The sequence below is a fragment of the Hippocampus comes genome, unplaced genomic scaffold, assembly GCF_001891065.2.
Source record: "Hippocampus comes isolate QL1 unplaced genomic scaffold, H_comes_QL1_v1.1 scaffold429, whole genome shotgun sequence".
NCBI lineage: Eukaryota > Metazoa > Chordata > Actinopteri > Syngnathiformes > Syngnathidae > Hippocampus > Hippocampus comes.
In genome coordinates this window covers 93,462-108,412 of record NW_017808402.1, presented here as the reverse complement: position 1 = coordinate 108,412, position 14,951 = coordinate 93,462, and the positions used below count along the sequence as shown (strand labels likewise).

The following is a 14,951-nucleotide window of genomic DNA, read 5'->3' as shown; positions in this document are numbered from 1 at the left end:
GCCTTGGAGATCACGGGGAGACTTCTCTAGAGGGGGCGGGACAATATTGACCGACGATATCGACGTGCGCGTGAGAGTGCACATTTTCAGCTGCCTCACCACCAGCCACAGAGGCAAGAGGCGCACATCTCTCTCGGCTGGGGGGCGCCGCTCCCACGCAGCAACGCGGGCACACGCCGGCGGCGTGCGAGGAAGGACACGCCTGTACCGGAATGCCTTCACACACACGCGCGCGCGTTTTACTTTGAAGCGGACGTGGCGTTGGCATGCGCGCGCGCGCGTTACCTTGACAACATTGTCGGGGGCTCCCGGTCTGCAGCACTGCAGGATCCTGCGTCTCACCTGAGCCACACTTTTACCCAGCAACAATTGGCACAGCAGCCGGGTGGGCTCGCGTGATCCCTCCAAATTGCGCAGGCCCATGACAAGCAGGCTGCGCGCGTGCACACACATGCACAAATTCATCAAATGTCTGTCTGCAAAGTTGTGATGTGTTTGGTGCCCTTTGCGCGCGTACCAGTCTTCTGCCGCAGTGAATGCCGCCGTCCTGCGAGGGCAGTAGAGAGCCGGATCCAAGCTGACACACGGCAGAAGTTGCGGGTAGAGGAAGACGGGACGTGTGGCAAAGATCCACGCCAGCTCAGCGGGCATCACTGGAAAACTCCGCACTGGTAACACACACACACACACACACACACACGCTTGTCACATATAGCGCGCACAGCGTAAAAGGCCAGCAACGGGATACGGTGACTGACTTTGTCCGCGTGAGTCCGGCGTGTGTTTGAGGTGCACGTAGGCTGGGGGGCGCTCCCGCAATTCGTCCAGCAGCTTGAGGGCCCCTTGCAGGTTGGAGGCCCTGAAGGCGCTGCAACGCGCCGCCGTCGCCGCCGTTGGCCGGGCTCGTTGGCTCGACAACATCAGCTCGCCTCGCCGCGCCAGCAGGTCTAGCTCAAACTGACACACGGGACAGGCGGCGTCGTCACGTCGCCCCCTAACCGGCCGTCATCCCTCGGGCGCCGCTTGTCCCGTCCCAAAAAAGGCAACGGTGCGGCGGCGACCGGGGGAGTCGGCAAGCAGCCCGCGACGACGCCGTTGGCCGCCGTCCGTCATTTGTGACTCCGCGATCGCACGGTGGAGATTTTGAGCGCCGTCTTGCGCCGGCGCTCCGAAATGGCCGCCCGCGCTCGCTCCTTACCAGGAAGTGTCGCGTCGTTTCGGCCTCGCTGCCAAGTTCTTCCACGGGTGACGTGAGAAGGTGGACCTGAAGCAACAGCTGCACATGCTGCACACACACGCGGTCATCCGTTGATTGTTTATCTCGTCAATTCTATTGATGGAACGGAATGCGCGACGCGCATTTGACGACTCGGGGCCTCCATCGTCACCGCTGACCGTGTGCGGCTTTGAGTGTGTTTGGCTTTCATTTCAAAGGCGGGGCCTGGCCCGGTGAGTGCCGCGGGCGAGCGGGCGGCTAGCGCTTGTCGTCGCTTCGGCCGAGTCGGGTGCGAACGCTCTTTTTGAAACGGCCTTTGTTTTTGCCAGCGTTTGCGTGTCGCAAAGTGATGGCGATCGTAAGAAGCGGCGGACCGGCTTGGGCGCGCGCGTACCTGCTGGATTTGCTGCGTGAGCGCGCCGCGGTGGCGCGCGTCCAGCCTTAGCGTGTGCGCACTCGGCGCGTGTCGAGCGCTCCTCATGAAGGCCAGCTGCTGCTTGACCGTACGCCGCTCTCCCGCCACGCGCTCCTTCTCCACCTCCCCGCCGCTCGCCGCCGCTCGGTTGAGCGCGTCGCACGCCCGGGCGGCGAGGCGCTCGTCACGGGCGCCGGCGTCCTCCCGCGACTCCTCCTCTTCCTCTTCGTCGTGGCCTTCGTCATCCACTTCCCGGCCCCTCGGGTCCTCTTTCAGCTAACGCGCACACATTGATCCCTTTGTTTTGTGCGGGTGCGTGCGCGCGGGCGTCTGCGTCTCACCGTTTCAAAGAGCTCCTCCATCAGTTCGTTGACTTCCTTTTCTGTTGAGCGACGACATCATTGCACTGTGGTGCGCCGGTTTGTGTGTGCGTGCGCGCGCGCGCGTATACTGACTGGTGATGCGCACGGCCTTGTCGTCGCGGTAGTCCTCCTGGTCCGGCTCATCGATGTCGGCCAGGAAGTTGTACTCCGGATCGTCTTCGTCATCGCACTCCTCTGAAGGCGCGCGCACACACACGGCAAGTTGTTGACACGCGCACGCGTTGCCACGTCAGCGGCCGCGTCGACTTCTGACCGTCGTTGTCCACGTCGGAGGTCATGAGTCCTCGCAACCAGTCGGTCCAGTTGCTGTCCTCGTTGGCGGAGCCGCAGTCGTACATGTCGGGCGTGATGTCGGGCGCTCGTAACTCCGCCTCCAGACGTCCCAGCGGGACGTCTCGAAGGGGGCGCTTTGAGCGCGTGCGGTACGCCATCAGGCCGCCCTCGCCGGCGTCCTCCAGAGGCCCGTACGGCTCCATGCACACGGCCAGCTCGGCCTCCACGGCGCGCAGCTTCTCCAGGAAGCTGTCGGCGCGGGCGGAGGGAGGCGACGACGGCGGCGGCGGGGGCGGGGGCGGACCCATTGAGGACCCGGGCTCCGCGCCGGAGGTCTGAGGGCGACAGGAAACGTGGCGTGCCGTGTTTCGCACGTGCGGGTCGCCGCGCTTTTACCGTGGCGGCGCCGCGCCGGTTGACGTGGGGTCGGCATCCTCTGGCGGGCGACGCCGCGCTCTCAAAGTCGCTCTCCTGCAACGTCTGCCGCAAAAGAGTGGCGTTAGCGACGTCGCCGACGCCTCGCCTCATCGGATCGAGGCCTCACGTCTTCGGCCGTCTCGTCCTCGTCGTCGTCGTCGTCGGGACGATACTCCTCGTCGGAGGAGTCTTCCTCGGCGAGGGGGATGTCCGCAAACTGATGACCCTGAACGCACAAACGGGGGCGACCTTTCAGCGACCTCACGCGCGCGCACCCGCAAAGGGCAACTCTGAGCTTTGACCTTGCCGATGTCTCGGCTCTTCTTGATGGGAGAGATGTTCCACGCTGGGATCGCCTGACGGGAAGTGAGCAGTGACAGCGATGACATCGCAAGCGACAGCTTTTGCCCGCGCCGCGTCCGAATCCCTTTTGAAGGCGCAAAGGCGGCTGGCGGCAAACGGCCGTTCGGCGGCAGGCGGCTCCGCCGGCCGGCTTGCCTTTTCGATCTAAGCAACTGAGAAGGGTTTCTCGTTGACGGTGCCCACCTGAGCTCAGAAGGACTAAACGAGGCGCATTTCGCGAAAATGAACACGCTCGACTTTGTGTTGTTGTTTCACTCTTTCCCTCCTCCTCGCTCTCTCCAAAGGCGGAGAACTACGGAGGTGTCAAAATCCCCCATCTCGAGCGGCAAGGAAAGGAGCGCGGGCCGATTCTCACCACGCCTTTCTCCACAACCTCCTTCAGCTTGGAACGCGTCATCTTGGGCTCCTGCGGAAGCAAACGCCCAGAGGGTCACTCGGCTTCGTCGGCGGCCGAGTCACCGCCCCCGCGACCCCGCGACTCACAAACGGCGGCGCGGCCTCCGTCTGGTTGATGGCGGCTTTCATCATCGCCACCACGTGCTCGTTGGTGATCACTTCCTGCGGGTCAAAGGTCAGCGTCGAGGAAAAGGCCGGCGCGCACGCGCGCATGTACGCTCGCACTCACGTGGATAATGTTGCGCACGTTGACGCTGGTCAGCTTGTGTTGCTTGGACTTGCTCTCCAGCAATCGGTCAAGCTGTCGGTCGATGTCCAAGCCCTCTCTCGGCTGCTCTTCTTCTTCACCTTTGTCCTCCTCTTCTTCCTCCGTCTGCCTCTTCCGCTTCCTCCTCAGCGTTCTCCTCCCGCTGTCCTCGGGGTGCTCCTCGTCTGACACAGACAGAGCCGGCCAATCAGATGCCGGGAGAGCGTCGCCTTGGCGACCGGCGCCTTACCCGCCGTGATGACGAGCTCGGCGTCCGCGTCGGCATCGTCGCGCTCGGGGGAGTGCGGCCGCGAGGCGAGGTCGTAGGCGGACTTCATCGCGGATGACCGATGACCTCTGGGTTGGGTGCGCACAAGAACACTCATTCGACATTCGCGGCTTCAAATCGCAACAGGCGAAATGCTCTTTTTCGTCGTCATGTTCATCGGTGTCAACGCATTGCAACGTTTGCGACCTGTTCTATTTCCACATGGAGCCAAAACTTAGGAGGAGACGTACGTGGAGTTTTCAGTGCGACGCGCAGAATGGACTATTCGCTTCCGTTTATTCTCAATCGGCTCACGGCTAGCTTCTTTGAGCATCAAGCGTCTGGCGTGAATTTGGAACGGAAGCTTAACAGGCCAAGAGAGTCCCGACGCGCGCGGAGGCTCCGTTCAAGTGGCCAAAAAAAAGAAGAAGCCCAGCATCAGAAAAGCATCTCCAACGTTCTCCTCCGACTTCTTCGTTTCGGTCGCGACGAGCAGCCGCCGTTTGCCTTCTTCTTCTTGGCTATTTTTTTTGTATCGTATTCTCTCCGTCTTTCAATGACTGCCACCTGGTGGAATTTCGGTGTACGACATGTCTTCGTCTACTGCTGCTGCTGCTGCTGCTGCTGCTGCTGCTCTTCTTCTTGTTGCAAGCAACGTTTACGTGCATCCCGCCACCTAGCGCACCAGAGTGTGGCGCACTCGTCTCCCCACCGTCACAAACGTGCACATCAACCAAGCGCACCAACAATCGGCCGACGACGCCGCGCCGCTTCCTCGTTCTCTTGGTCGTCCACTTCCTGAAGAAGCGCTCAATAAAATAAAATACTCCGACGAGATAGGAGTGAATCCTGAAAGCATTCACTAGTTGCATGACACCACACGTGACGCCTGTGTACTGTACCATCAAAAAAGAATATTGATCAATTAAAGTCGGGCCATGGTTTCGCCATTTCCCAAGACTTCAAAATAAAAGCATCCAAAGGGGATTTGAATGATCGCGGAAGTTGCTCGACAGTCCCCTAATGACGTTATTCTGTCTGTTCTTATTGCTCATTGGCCTTTTGTCTGACAAAGATGTGTTTATTTCTCTCCAGTCGTTTGACGTCATTTTACAGTCAAACAAGTCGGCAACATTTCACGCTCGGCTTTTATGCTGAATGTTGTTTCCGGAATCCCAAATTAACGTTGAAGCCTTGACGCTCATCTCGGGCGCCGGTCCGAAATTTCCTCTCATTCTGTTGGCCTCGTCGGCGTCGGCCATGGCAGCCGGCCTTCGCCTTCGCCTTCGCCTTCGCCTCCGCCTCGTCGTCGCCGTCCCGTTTTGGCTCGCCTCCCTTTTTCGGCCCTCGCTGTCGTCGCGCAGTGACGTGCTGGTGCTCGGGGACGCAGACTTCGACTACTTGGCAACCGAGCACGACACCATGCTGGTCAAATTCTACGCGCCCTGGTAACGCGCGCGGCGCCCGCAAACGGGGGCTCGCGTCACTGACAAGTGCCGCTTCTGCCGCTGCTGTGTTCGGATTGTCCTTCCATCTTGCCATTTTCAACGTCCTTCCCATCATGCTGACTCCTCTCCTGCCTCTCTCCCTCCCGTCGTCCTCCATTCCCACCTCCCTTCCTCCACTCCTTGCTCGCTTGTGTCCTCCTTTTATACGTTACAGTGCTACCTTCCTTCCAAACAAGGCGTACGCAGGAATAGTTGACGACGGTGTCGTTGTCGATCTTTTATGTTATGCGTCCAGTTGTGTTGTTGTTATTTGATGTGAAATGTTCTGCAAATCATCTCACTAGAGATGCATGCGGCCGCGCGTGGATTCCTTCCTTCCTTCCTTCCTTCCTTCCTTCAGGTGCGGCCACTGTAAGAAGTTAGCTCCGGAATTTGAGGAAGCTGCCGGCAAACTGAAGGGAACCGTGCAGCTAGCGAAGGTAACCGTCGTCTGTGCGCGCGCGTGTGTTTGCCGTTGTCTGACGCGACTGCGCGCGCGTCAGGTGGACTGCACGGCTGAGCCGGACACGTGCGGTCGCTTTGGCGTGTCCGGATACCCGACGCTGAAGATCTTCAGGAACGGGAGGGATTCGGCCTCCTACGACGGCCCTCGCTCTGCGGGTAAGAGCGCTTGCGTGCGCGCGACGTCGGCGCTGCCAAAATGAGACGCCGGGCTGATGTTGTTTTGGGCGTCAGAGGGGATCTTTGAGTTCATGACGAAGCAGACGGGCCCGGACTCTGCCGTGTTGCTGACCGAAGAAGAACTGCAGAGCTTTGTCCAGCACCACGACGCTTCGGTCGTGGGTACGACGAAGCCGTCATGACCAAGCCGCACTCGACGACCCCCGCCCCCACACACACACACACACACACACACACACGCACACTTTTTGATACACGCTGGTGTCGTGTCAGGTGTGTTTTCAGGTGAGCAAAGTACTGGTCTGGCTGACTTTGTGAAAGCAGCGGGACTGTTGAGAGATCAGTTCCGATTCGCTCACACCACACGAATGATGCTGGCTGCCCCCTACGGACTCCAAACAGAGTCAGTCTTATGCTTTGTACTCTTAACTCTGCAACGCTTGCGTTGGGTCAGAAGTCGGACTACGGTGTGTATGTGTGTGTGTGTGTGTGTGTGTTCCAGAGGCGTCTTGTTGTTCCGGCCTCCCCGACTGGCCAATCAGTTTGAAGACAGCGTCGTCGTTTTGCGAGATTTCGTGTCCATCCCGTCTCTGAGACGCTTCATCCGAGACCACATGTGAGTGTGTGTTGGGCTGCAACCCACGTGAGGGACTCATACTGTACCTGAAAAATACTCTTTTCGTTTCATGACATTCCAACCGCTGGTGTTGAGCGTGCATTGCCTGTGCGGGTGCTCCGTGTGTGTGTAGATTTGGACTTTGTCCTCTCATGACCTTGGAGAACAAAGATCGCCTGAGAGCTCGTGACCTCCTGACTGCCTTTTACAACCTGGACTACAAACGCAACGCCCGGGGCTCCAACTACTGGAGGAACAGGTGACGCGCACCGACGCACATAGCTGTCGGGACAAGCCCCGCCCATCCGCTGGTCTTGTTGCCAGAGTGATGAAGGTGGTGTCCAAGTACGCGGGGCGGGGCCTCTTCTTCTCCGTGGCCAACCAGAGGGACTTCCGGGCCGAGCTGGAGGACCAATTTGGCGTGGGCGCATCCGACGGCGCAGACGTTCCCCTGGTGACCGTTCGCACCAAAGCGGGTCACAAGTACACCATGAGGGAGGAGTTCACGTCGGTAGCACGCTGACATGCAAACGGGGGTGGGGGGTGTGGGGGTGACGCGATGTGATGAGGTGCGTTTCTTCCAGGAGAGACGGCGCCTCGCTGGAGAGGTTTCTGGACCAATACTTTGCCGGGCGACTCAAGCGCTACATCAAGTCCGAGCCGACACCGGACGGAAATGCCGGCGCCGTTCAGGTGCGTGACGCGAGCGGCGGGTTGTGGCGAGCGGCGGCAGGAAGTAACCTCATGAGGGTGGCCGTCGCGCCACACGCAGGTGGTGGTGGCCGAGTCGTTCGACGCCATCGTTAACCAGCCCGACAAAGACGTCCTGATCCAGTTCTACTCGCCGTCGTGTCCGCGCTGCAAGAAGCTGGAACCGGTTTACACCGCGCTGGCAGAGACGGTACCCTTCACCTTAATCATCGTCATCATCACTTTCTGCCCTTTTCTCCTTCATGCTGGCCACTCGAGCCCACGCAGTGAAGCCCCGCAACAGCTTGGAGCTATTTCTGATGCTCACTTGACGTCGACGATCCGGCCGGGGCAGAAAGCGAAAGAGAATCAAACGCCGTCGAGATAATCGGTCAAACAAACCCTGAAATGAAAGTCTGTTGGCGTGACGAAAATTAAAACTGTGGCTCAAAACCTTGGAACCAGCGCTCCCTCGCCACACACGGAACGGAGCGGCATCACACTCTCGTGGCATGTGGTTGAGCTTTGATCGTGTCTCCTCGTCAGCTGTCCGCAGACGCAAACGTGGTCATCGCCAAAATGAACGCCGTGGACAACGACGTGCCGGCTGGCTACGATGTCCAAGGGTGAGGTCGCGCGATCGGTGCGGCGCGCGGGCGTTAACGCGCACCTGACTGACACTTTGGCTTCTCAGCTACCCGAGCATCTACTTGGCGCCTGCCGGCAAGAAGGCCGAGCCCGTCCGATACCAGGTGAGGCGGGCGGGCGGCTTTGATTTTGGTCCCCTCCCAGCCGTAGCAAGCTCACGCGTCACCTCCATCTTGTCATCTGCGGCAGGGCGGGCGAGAGCTCCGAGACTTCCTGCGCTTCCTGCGACGGCAGGCTGACCAACGCCACGTCAAACAGGAACTCTGACGGCCGTCGGCCAACTCCCGTCACATACTTCCGAGTCAATTCATTGATTGGACTGGTTGCTTGCTTGAGTGCTGATTGATTTCTCGATTTCGGAAAGCCCCCAAAATTCCCCTACAGTCATTAACTGTTTGGTCAATTTATTTGTAAATGTTTGGAAGGGCTTCATTTCGATACATGCACTGATGGATTGCTCTGTTAATCTGTATTTATTTGTATGATTATCTGTGATTTTTTTTTTAATCCAGTTTGGCATTGTGGTCATTAAAAAAAATGTTTTCTAGAGTCATGAAACATTTGATCACCAACACTGCAGAAGCGGATTGCTGCCGCACTCGAAAAAGTTGAGCATCACGTTGTCTGTATGCGTGTCATCTTTTGATGCACTTGCCTTGATTGTTGCTGTTATTTGACTGATACAGAATAGCAGCATAGTTACAAAGTCAGTAAGTCTTACTTATAAGATGGAGAAAGGATTCCGCCGGTGACTTGAACCAGAGCAAATGGCATCCTTTTGTTTTGCTAAATGCGGAAGTCAGATTTGATGTTGAATGCCACCCCCCGGCCCCCAGGCAAAATCAACCAGATATTGTAAATAGGAATATGGAACAATGCTGAGAAATGTGTGTCCCGCAAATGACACGGATCCGAAAAACGCCTTTTGAACTGGGAGCTAGGAAGGACAAAGGCGTCTGTGGATCGGAGGCAAGATCATTGAAATAACAAGGAGACTGGCACGATACTTTTTAAAATGGTCCGTATTGTCCCAAAAATAAAGCTCGTGAAAACGGGAACGTCCAGACTTCATTTCAATCGCCATGCACTAGCTTTGATGGGATCGTTGTCCCTTCCAAGATGGCCTCCAGGTAGGCGTGCGGGTGACCTGGCGCGGCCTCTCGCTATCTTCCTATCAGCGGTCCCAAATGCGTTGCCGGCGGGCGGGGAATACAGCGGGTCGCGGAGACATTTCGATTGCGTCTATTGGTTGAAACCGCCGTCGCTCACGACTGTTCCTCCCGCCCCATGTTACAAGCCCTTCCCATTTGTTGAGTCCTGGAAGCTTCGAGTCGCGTGGAGCCGGTCCTTCCCTCTTCCGGCCTTTGTCTTCTTTCAAGATGTTCGGCCAGCAGGTTCTCGTCCTCAGTGAGTAGACGCCTCATGGCGCCGCTTCCTCTGTGTTACGGGACTTTTATCGGAGGCGTCGGGCTGACGCCCGGCGACCCGCAGCACAAAGCGACCTGGCACGTGGGAGCGAGCTAGCTGTTAGCCGCGTTAGCATATCCCGCTGCGTCGCGGTCCGCCTGCGGCTCGGTCCGTTTCCAGGAGTCCTGAAGGTTTATTCCCTCTTCGGCGCTTCTTCGGGGACCCGGCGGTTGCCGCCGCGCCTTGGCCACACCCTTGCTAGCTGTCATTCGTACGCGGTAGCATCCGCGGGTACCCGCTTACGTCATTCGCCCACATTTTGGCCGCGCTCGGCGTTGACGCCATTGGCCCGTTTGCGTCCACTTGGTCCCCTTTTGCCGAGCTGTGTCGGGAGGAGAGGTTCTCCGCTCCCACGCCGTCTCTCGCGACGCGCCTTCGCAAGACGACGACGATGAGCGGGAAGCCTTCAAATCGCGACCGCTTGGGGGTTGTTTCAAATCACTTTCGGGTGCTTCTCGATCACGTGACAGTCACTGTCTGGCCGCCATCTTGGTGGGCGAGATGGGAGGAAACGCAGACTAACTAGAGTAGCCCCCCAACATCGCTTGCGCCCGCCCCCCTTTCTCTCCATGTGCTTAATTGGTCAGCCATGTGACAAGTTCTTCAAGCTCTTAAGAGGATGAGGGTTAAATGTTGACAGAGGCTCGAGAAACTGCTTAATATTACTTCACCAATCAGTTCTACATTGCGAGTCACTACTGCCCCCCAACAACAACAAAAAAAAACTTGGCCAAATTGCTGAGGGCCGGAGTTGGCAACCCCTGCTCTAGACTGCATATTAAAAGATGCTCGACACAGGCCTTTCCAAATGCAAAGAATGACTTGACAACTTGATTTGTCTCCAGACCAGAACGTCAAGAGAGAATCGGGGCGTAAAGTCCAGACAGGAAACATCAACGCGGCCAAGGTAAGCGTCTGGTTTGTTTGTGTCTTTTTCTTACCGTGCGCGTCAGAGGTTTGAGCTGCAACTTGACGAACGTCAATGTACGGTCACGCGTCTCAGACCATCGCCGATGTCATCAGGACGTGTCTGGGCCCGCGGGCCATGATGAAAGTGAGTTATCCGCCGACCGCTTGGCGAGCGGCCCCGAGGCTGGCGCCACTAAGACGGCGGTCGCGTGCGTTCACAGATGCTGCTGGATCCCACCGGGGGAATCGTCATGACCAACGACGGAAACGCCATCCTGCGAGAGGTGAGCCCGCCCGCGGGGGCCGTCGGCGCGCGGCCGCCGCCCTTTGTTTTGACCGCGTCTGCGTGGCGCCAGATCCAGGTGCAGCATCCCGCGGCGAAATCCATGATTGAGATCAGCCGCACGCAGGATGAAGAAGTGGGAGACGGAACCACATCCGTCATCATCTTGGGTGAGGCGCGCACGCGTGCGTCTTCGAGGGCTCCAACCTCTTTGTCGGTCTGATGTTCCGCAATAACGTTTCGAGCTTGACGTGGATGATTTGCCAATCCGATATTTTGACTAAAAGCCAGGTCGTTGCTCAGTCTCCATGTCCGCTCCACCAGCGATCGCTTCCCAAAACTAAATCTCTGCTATTTTTCTCCAGCTTGTAAACTGCATTCTCCTCGTTGAGCCCCCCCCCCCCTTACACACACACACACACACAGCCCACAGTGTAATTCTGCATTTTATTACAGAAGAGACTAATTCTTTTTTTCTGCATTCATCAATTTGACCCACAACTTAACAGGAAGGTCAAGACAGGTTTTGGCTTTTGTTTTGTTCTCAAATAACGTAAACAATAATCACACTGTATTTGTATTTTGCTTGAGAAGGTTCGAACTTGGAACAAGAGAGAACTGTGAGAACATGTTGATGGGCCGTTTACACGCGGTGCAGTCATTGTAGGTCCAAAAAAATTGTGTCTTTTGCCTCTCGCCCATTATTTTGGGAATGGAAGCCCTAGGATGAAGGAAGGCACCACTACGTGTCCCCAAAATAGAATCTGGACTGCTCCGAGTTTTCTGAACGCAACATACTTGGAGTAGCTGCTCTGCCATTGGCTCTTCCTGAGCATCATCCTGGCATCCCATTGGCTAAGAGGAACGTCTATCGCGTTTGGGGCATTTACATGGGAAACGTGTCTCTGAACGTTTGTTTTAGTGAAGAGATTTCTTCCAGAAGCAATTAATTTTGTAAGCGGAGGCGCCGGCGTACGTTTCTCAAAGTCTGCGGACTCCCTCTGTTTGCGGGCAAGCCGGCGAGATGCTGTCGGTGGCCGAGCAGTTCCTGGAGCAGCAGATGCATCCCACCGTCGTCATCGGCGCTTACAGGCGAGCCTTGGACGACATGTTGGAAACGTTGAAGGAGATCAGGTAGGACGCCCCGCCCCGCCCCGCCCGGGCTTCGGTGGCGCGAGCTGACCCACGGCTCGCCGCTCCCCAGCGTCCCCGTCGACACGGCGGATCGCGCCTCCATGCTGAAGATCGTACACTCGGCCATCAACACCAAAGCTCTGAGCCGCTGGTCGGAGCTGGCGTGCGGCATGGCGCTGGACGCCGTGCTCACCGTGGAGATGGAGGACAACGGCCGCAAGGAGATCGACATCAAGAAGTACGCCAAAGTGGAGAAGGTAGGCGTCGGCGGCGGACGCGTCGCGCCGCCTCCGGGCCGAAGTCCCACCGCCTCTTGTCGGCTGCGCCGCAGGTTCCCGGCGGCATCATTGAAGACTCGTGCGTGCTGAGAGGCGTGATGGTCAACAAGGACGTGACGCACCCGCGCATGCGCCGCCTCATCAAGGAGCCGCGCATCGTCCTGCTCGACTGCTCGCTGGAGTACAAGAAGGGCGAGAGCCAGGTCAGCGCCGACGCCAAAGGCAACGACTCGCGCCGCCGGGGGCCGTCGTTTATGCGCAAGAGCGCCGACAAAAAGCATTGCGCCGTTTTCACCACGAGGCAAAAAAAAAAAACCCACGCACACACGCGTGAGATTGATTCAAGCTGCAACTTTTTTTCTTTTTTTGGGGGGGGGGGTGGATTCCTACAGTGGAATGAGCAGCATCATTCCGACGTTGCGTTTTCAAGCAGCCCGGGCGAGTTCGCGGTCACCACCAGAATCGATGTGGCGTTCATTTGCCGTCACTTGTGTAGACCGACATCGAGATCAGCAAGGAGGAGGACTTTGCCAGGATCCTGCAGATGGAGGAGGAGCATATCCAGCAGATGTGCGAGGACGTCATCAGAGTCAAGCCCGACCTCGTCTTCACCGAGAAAGGAATCTCAGGTGGGTGCGCGCCGAGCCGGCCGCGCGGGTCTTAGTCGGGGGCTGACCCGGCGCCTCCGCCCCCTCAGACCTGGCTCAGCACTACCTGATGAAGGCCAACATCAGCGCCGTGCGCCGCGTCCGCAAGACGGACAACAACCGCATCGCCAGGTAGCGCGTCGCCGGGTAGCGCGTCGCGAGCGCCCCAGCGCGGCCGCCTCCGGTCACCGCCGTGTTGTCACCTCAGGGCGTGCGGCGCGCGCATCGTCAGCCGCACCGACGAGCTGCGCGAGGACGACGTGGGCGTGGGGGCGGGGCTCTTTGAGGTCAAGAAGATCGGCGACGAGTACTTCACCTTCATCACCGAGTGCAAGGAGCCCAAAGCCTGCACTATCTTGCTCAGGGGAGCCAGCAAGGAGATCCTGGCGGTGAGCGCCGCCACACGCGCTCGCCGCCGCACGCGCTCGCGCTCTCGGCTTTTCAAACGTGAAGCCTTGTGCGCAGGAGGTGGAGCGCAACCTTCAGGACGCCATGCAGGTTTGCCGCAACGTGATGCTGGAGCCTTCGCTGCTGCCCGGAGGGGGCGCCGTGGAGATGGCCGTGTCCAAGCGCTTGATGGAGCGCTCGCGCGCGCTGGTGGGCGTGGAGCAGTGGCCCTACCGGGCCGTGGCGCAGGCCCTGGAGGTCATCCCGCGCACGCTCATCCAAAACTGCGGCGCCTCCACCATCCGTGTGCTCACCTCGCTCAGGGTACGGACGCCGCGCCCCTTGAATAAACTCCGCTCGCTCACTGCTCCCACAAAGCGGAGACGCTCCTTAGCAACAACAACCCAAAAAAGCACAATGTCACCGCCGCGCAAGCGAAGGGCTTGTTTTGAGAGCGATGACTGAAGCCAGAGATCGGCGCGCCTCTTTTGCGGCAATCCCAGCCAGTCTACGTCATGGGGGGGGGGGGTTGTAATCAGGCCAGTTAGCTGGCTGGATTTGTCACCATCTCTTGTTTGAAACGGTGACCGCTTGTTCTCAAAAGTCAGACGCACATTCCCACGCTCGTCTCCTTTGAAAATAGAAAGGGGAGCTGCGCCATATTTGTCGTTTCTTGACATCAAACCACTCTCACCTCCGCAAAATCAATTTTTTGTTTCTCGAAGGCTGAAGCAGACATTTGCCTTCTGAATTTTGGCGGTGACACTTTGGTTGGACTCCGTACGGGCACGCGTGGGTATTGTGGGTATTGGCTCCTGTGGCGAACAACGCTTCGCGCAGCGACAAGCTGAGGGGAACAAGATGGGCTTCTGCGCAGACAGACGCGGGGTTGCGCGTCGCAGATGGCCGCCGAGAAGGCGTCCCCGTCGTTTTGAGCTTATTCGTCGGGTGTTTACGAGCCGAGACACGGAGGAAGGCTTCAAAGTCGTTTGGTTTGTCTTGCTTTCTCCAAAACCAATGAAGAGAACTGAAAACGCAAGCTCGTGCCATCTTCCCCATTTGTTTATTTTGAAACGCGTCAATTGAGCTTGAGAGTGGAAAATGGACGCTCCCCGTGCGGTCTTGACTGCGACGAGACTCGGTTGTGTCGCGATGCCCCCTTGGAGAAGGACCCTGCGGCGTCCGACGTGCGCCTCCCGAGGCGGGCGTGATGATGGAATGACTTGCTCTGGTTTCTCTCTGCCGAGTGAGCGTAGTTTCTCTGCCCGCGGCCTTTTTGTGTGTTTGACGGGCGTCTCCGTGTGCCGGCGTACAGGCCAAGCACACGGCGCAGGACGGCGCCTCGTGGGGCGTGGACGGCGAGACGGGTTCTCTGCGCGACATGGCGGCCGCCGGCATCTGCGAGCCCCTGGCCGTCAAGGCGCAGACGTACAAGACGGCCGTGGAGGTGAGAGCCGGCCGGACCGGGGCCCGACGCGCTCGCCTTTCGCCCCGCGCCGTTCTCACCCCCCGCCCCCCGTTTCTCTGCAGACGGCCATCTTGTTGCTGCGCATCGATGACATCGTGTCTGGTCACAAGAAGAAAGACAAGGAGCAGGCCACCGGAGGACCCGGCGCCGAGTAAATTCCGCTGGCCACTCTATGAATAAAGTTCCAAATCAAAGCCCCGCTTTATTTCTTGGAATGTGTTGACCACGCTTGTGTAGACAATGGTGGATGTTTTTCCCAAAGACATGCTTCACCGCATGGAAAGATTGGGCTCCCGTGCTCAAAACAAGGTGGGGGG

At 58.3% G+C, this 14,951-nt stretch overlaps 2 protein-coding genes across 4 annotated transcripts; both read left to right on the top strand.

Annotated features, from left to right (window-relative positions):
* Window positions 1–5,083: 5,083 nt before the first annotated feature.
* On the top strand, window positions 5,084–8,524 carry LOC109508264 (protein disulfide-isomerase A3-like). 3 transcript variants are annotated; one of them, XM_019858147.1, is made up of 13 exons: window positions 5,091–5,426; window positions 5,827–5,905; window positions 5,969–6,086; window positions 6,162–6,269; window positions 6,381–6,510; window positions 6,610–6,723; window positions 6,857–6,982; window positions 7,048–7,230; window positions 7,308–7,416; window positions 7,496–7,624; window positions 7,960–8,039; window positions 8,108–8,165; window positions 8,251–8,524. In XM_019858147.1, the coding sequence occupies exons 1-13, from the start codon at window positions 5,137–5,139 to the stop codon at window positions 8,326–8,328; spliced, it is 1,602 nt and encodes a 533-aa protein (XP_019713706.1). In that variant the 5' UTR covers window positions 5,091–5,136; the 3' UTR covers window positions 8,329–8,524. The 3 variants fall into 3 exon arrangements, 2 of the variants coding, with proteins under 2 accessions (XP_019713707.1, XP_019713706.1); XM_019858148.1 differs by lacking the exon at window positions 8,251–8,524 and having other exon boundaries at window positions 5,086–5,426; window positions 7,496–7,628; window positions 7,959–8,039; window positions 8,108–8,171; XR_002166632.1 differs by lacking the exons at window positions 8,108–8,165; window positions 8,251–8,524 and having other exon boundaries at window positions 5,084–5,426; window positions 7,048–7,234.
* An 835-nt stretch (window positions 8,525–9,359) lies between these two features.
* Window positions 9,360–14,828, top strand: cct3 (chaperonin containing TCP1, subunit 3 (gamma)). The gene is made up of 14 exons (XM_019858146.1): window positions 9,360–9,468; window positions 10,374–10,435; window positions 10,532–10,582; window positions 10,659–10,721; window positions 10,794–10,890; window positions 11,737–11,854; window positions 11,925–12,111; window positions 12,186–12,335; window positions 12,629–12,761; window positions 12,830–12,911; window positions 12,988–13,168; window positions 13,245–13,490; window positions 14,482–14,613; window positions 14,697–14,828. Exons 1-14 carry the CDS (start codon window positions 9,441–9,443, stop codon window positions 14,787–14,789), a joined length of 1,623 nt encoding a protein of 540 aa, XP_019713705.1. The 5' UTR covers window positions 9,360–9,440; the 3' UTR covers window positions 14,790–14,828.
* The last annotated feature ends 123 nt before the right edge of the window (window positions 14,829–14,951 follow it).

Coding starts and splice junctions, on each gene's coding strand:
- cct3 (XM_019858146.1), top strand. CDS start 9,441: ATGTTCGGCCAGCAGGTTCTCGTCCTCA. Junction 10,891..11,736: donor CACATCCGTCATCATCTTGG/GTGAGGCGCGCA, acceptor TTTGCGGGCAAG/CCGGCGAGATGCTGTCGGTG. Junction 14,614..14,696: donor CGTACAAGACGGCCGTGGAG/GTGAGAGCCGGC, acceptor GTTTCTCTGCAG/ACGGCCATCTTGTTGCTGCG.
- LOC109508264 (XM_019858147.1), top strand. CDS start 5,137: ATGTTGTTTCCGGAATCCCAAATTAACGTTGAAGCCTTGACGCTCATC. Junction 5,906..5,968: donor GAACCGTGCAGCTAGCGAAG/GTAACCGTCGTC, acceptor CGCGCGCGTCAG/GTGGACTGCACGGCTGAGCC. Junction 7,417..7,495: donor GAAATGCCGGCGCCGTTCAG/GTGCGTGACGCG, acceptor CGCCACACGCAG/GTGGTGGTGGCCGAGTCGTT.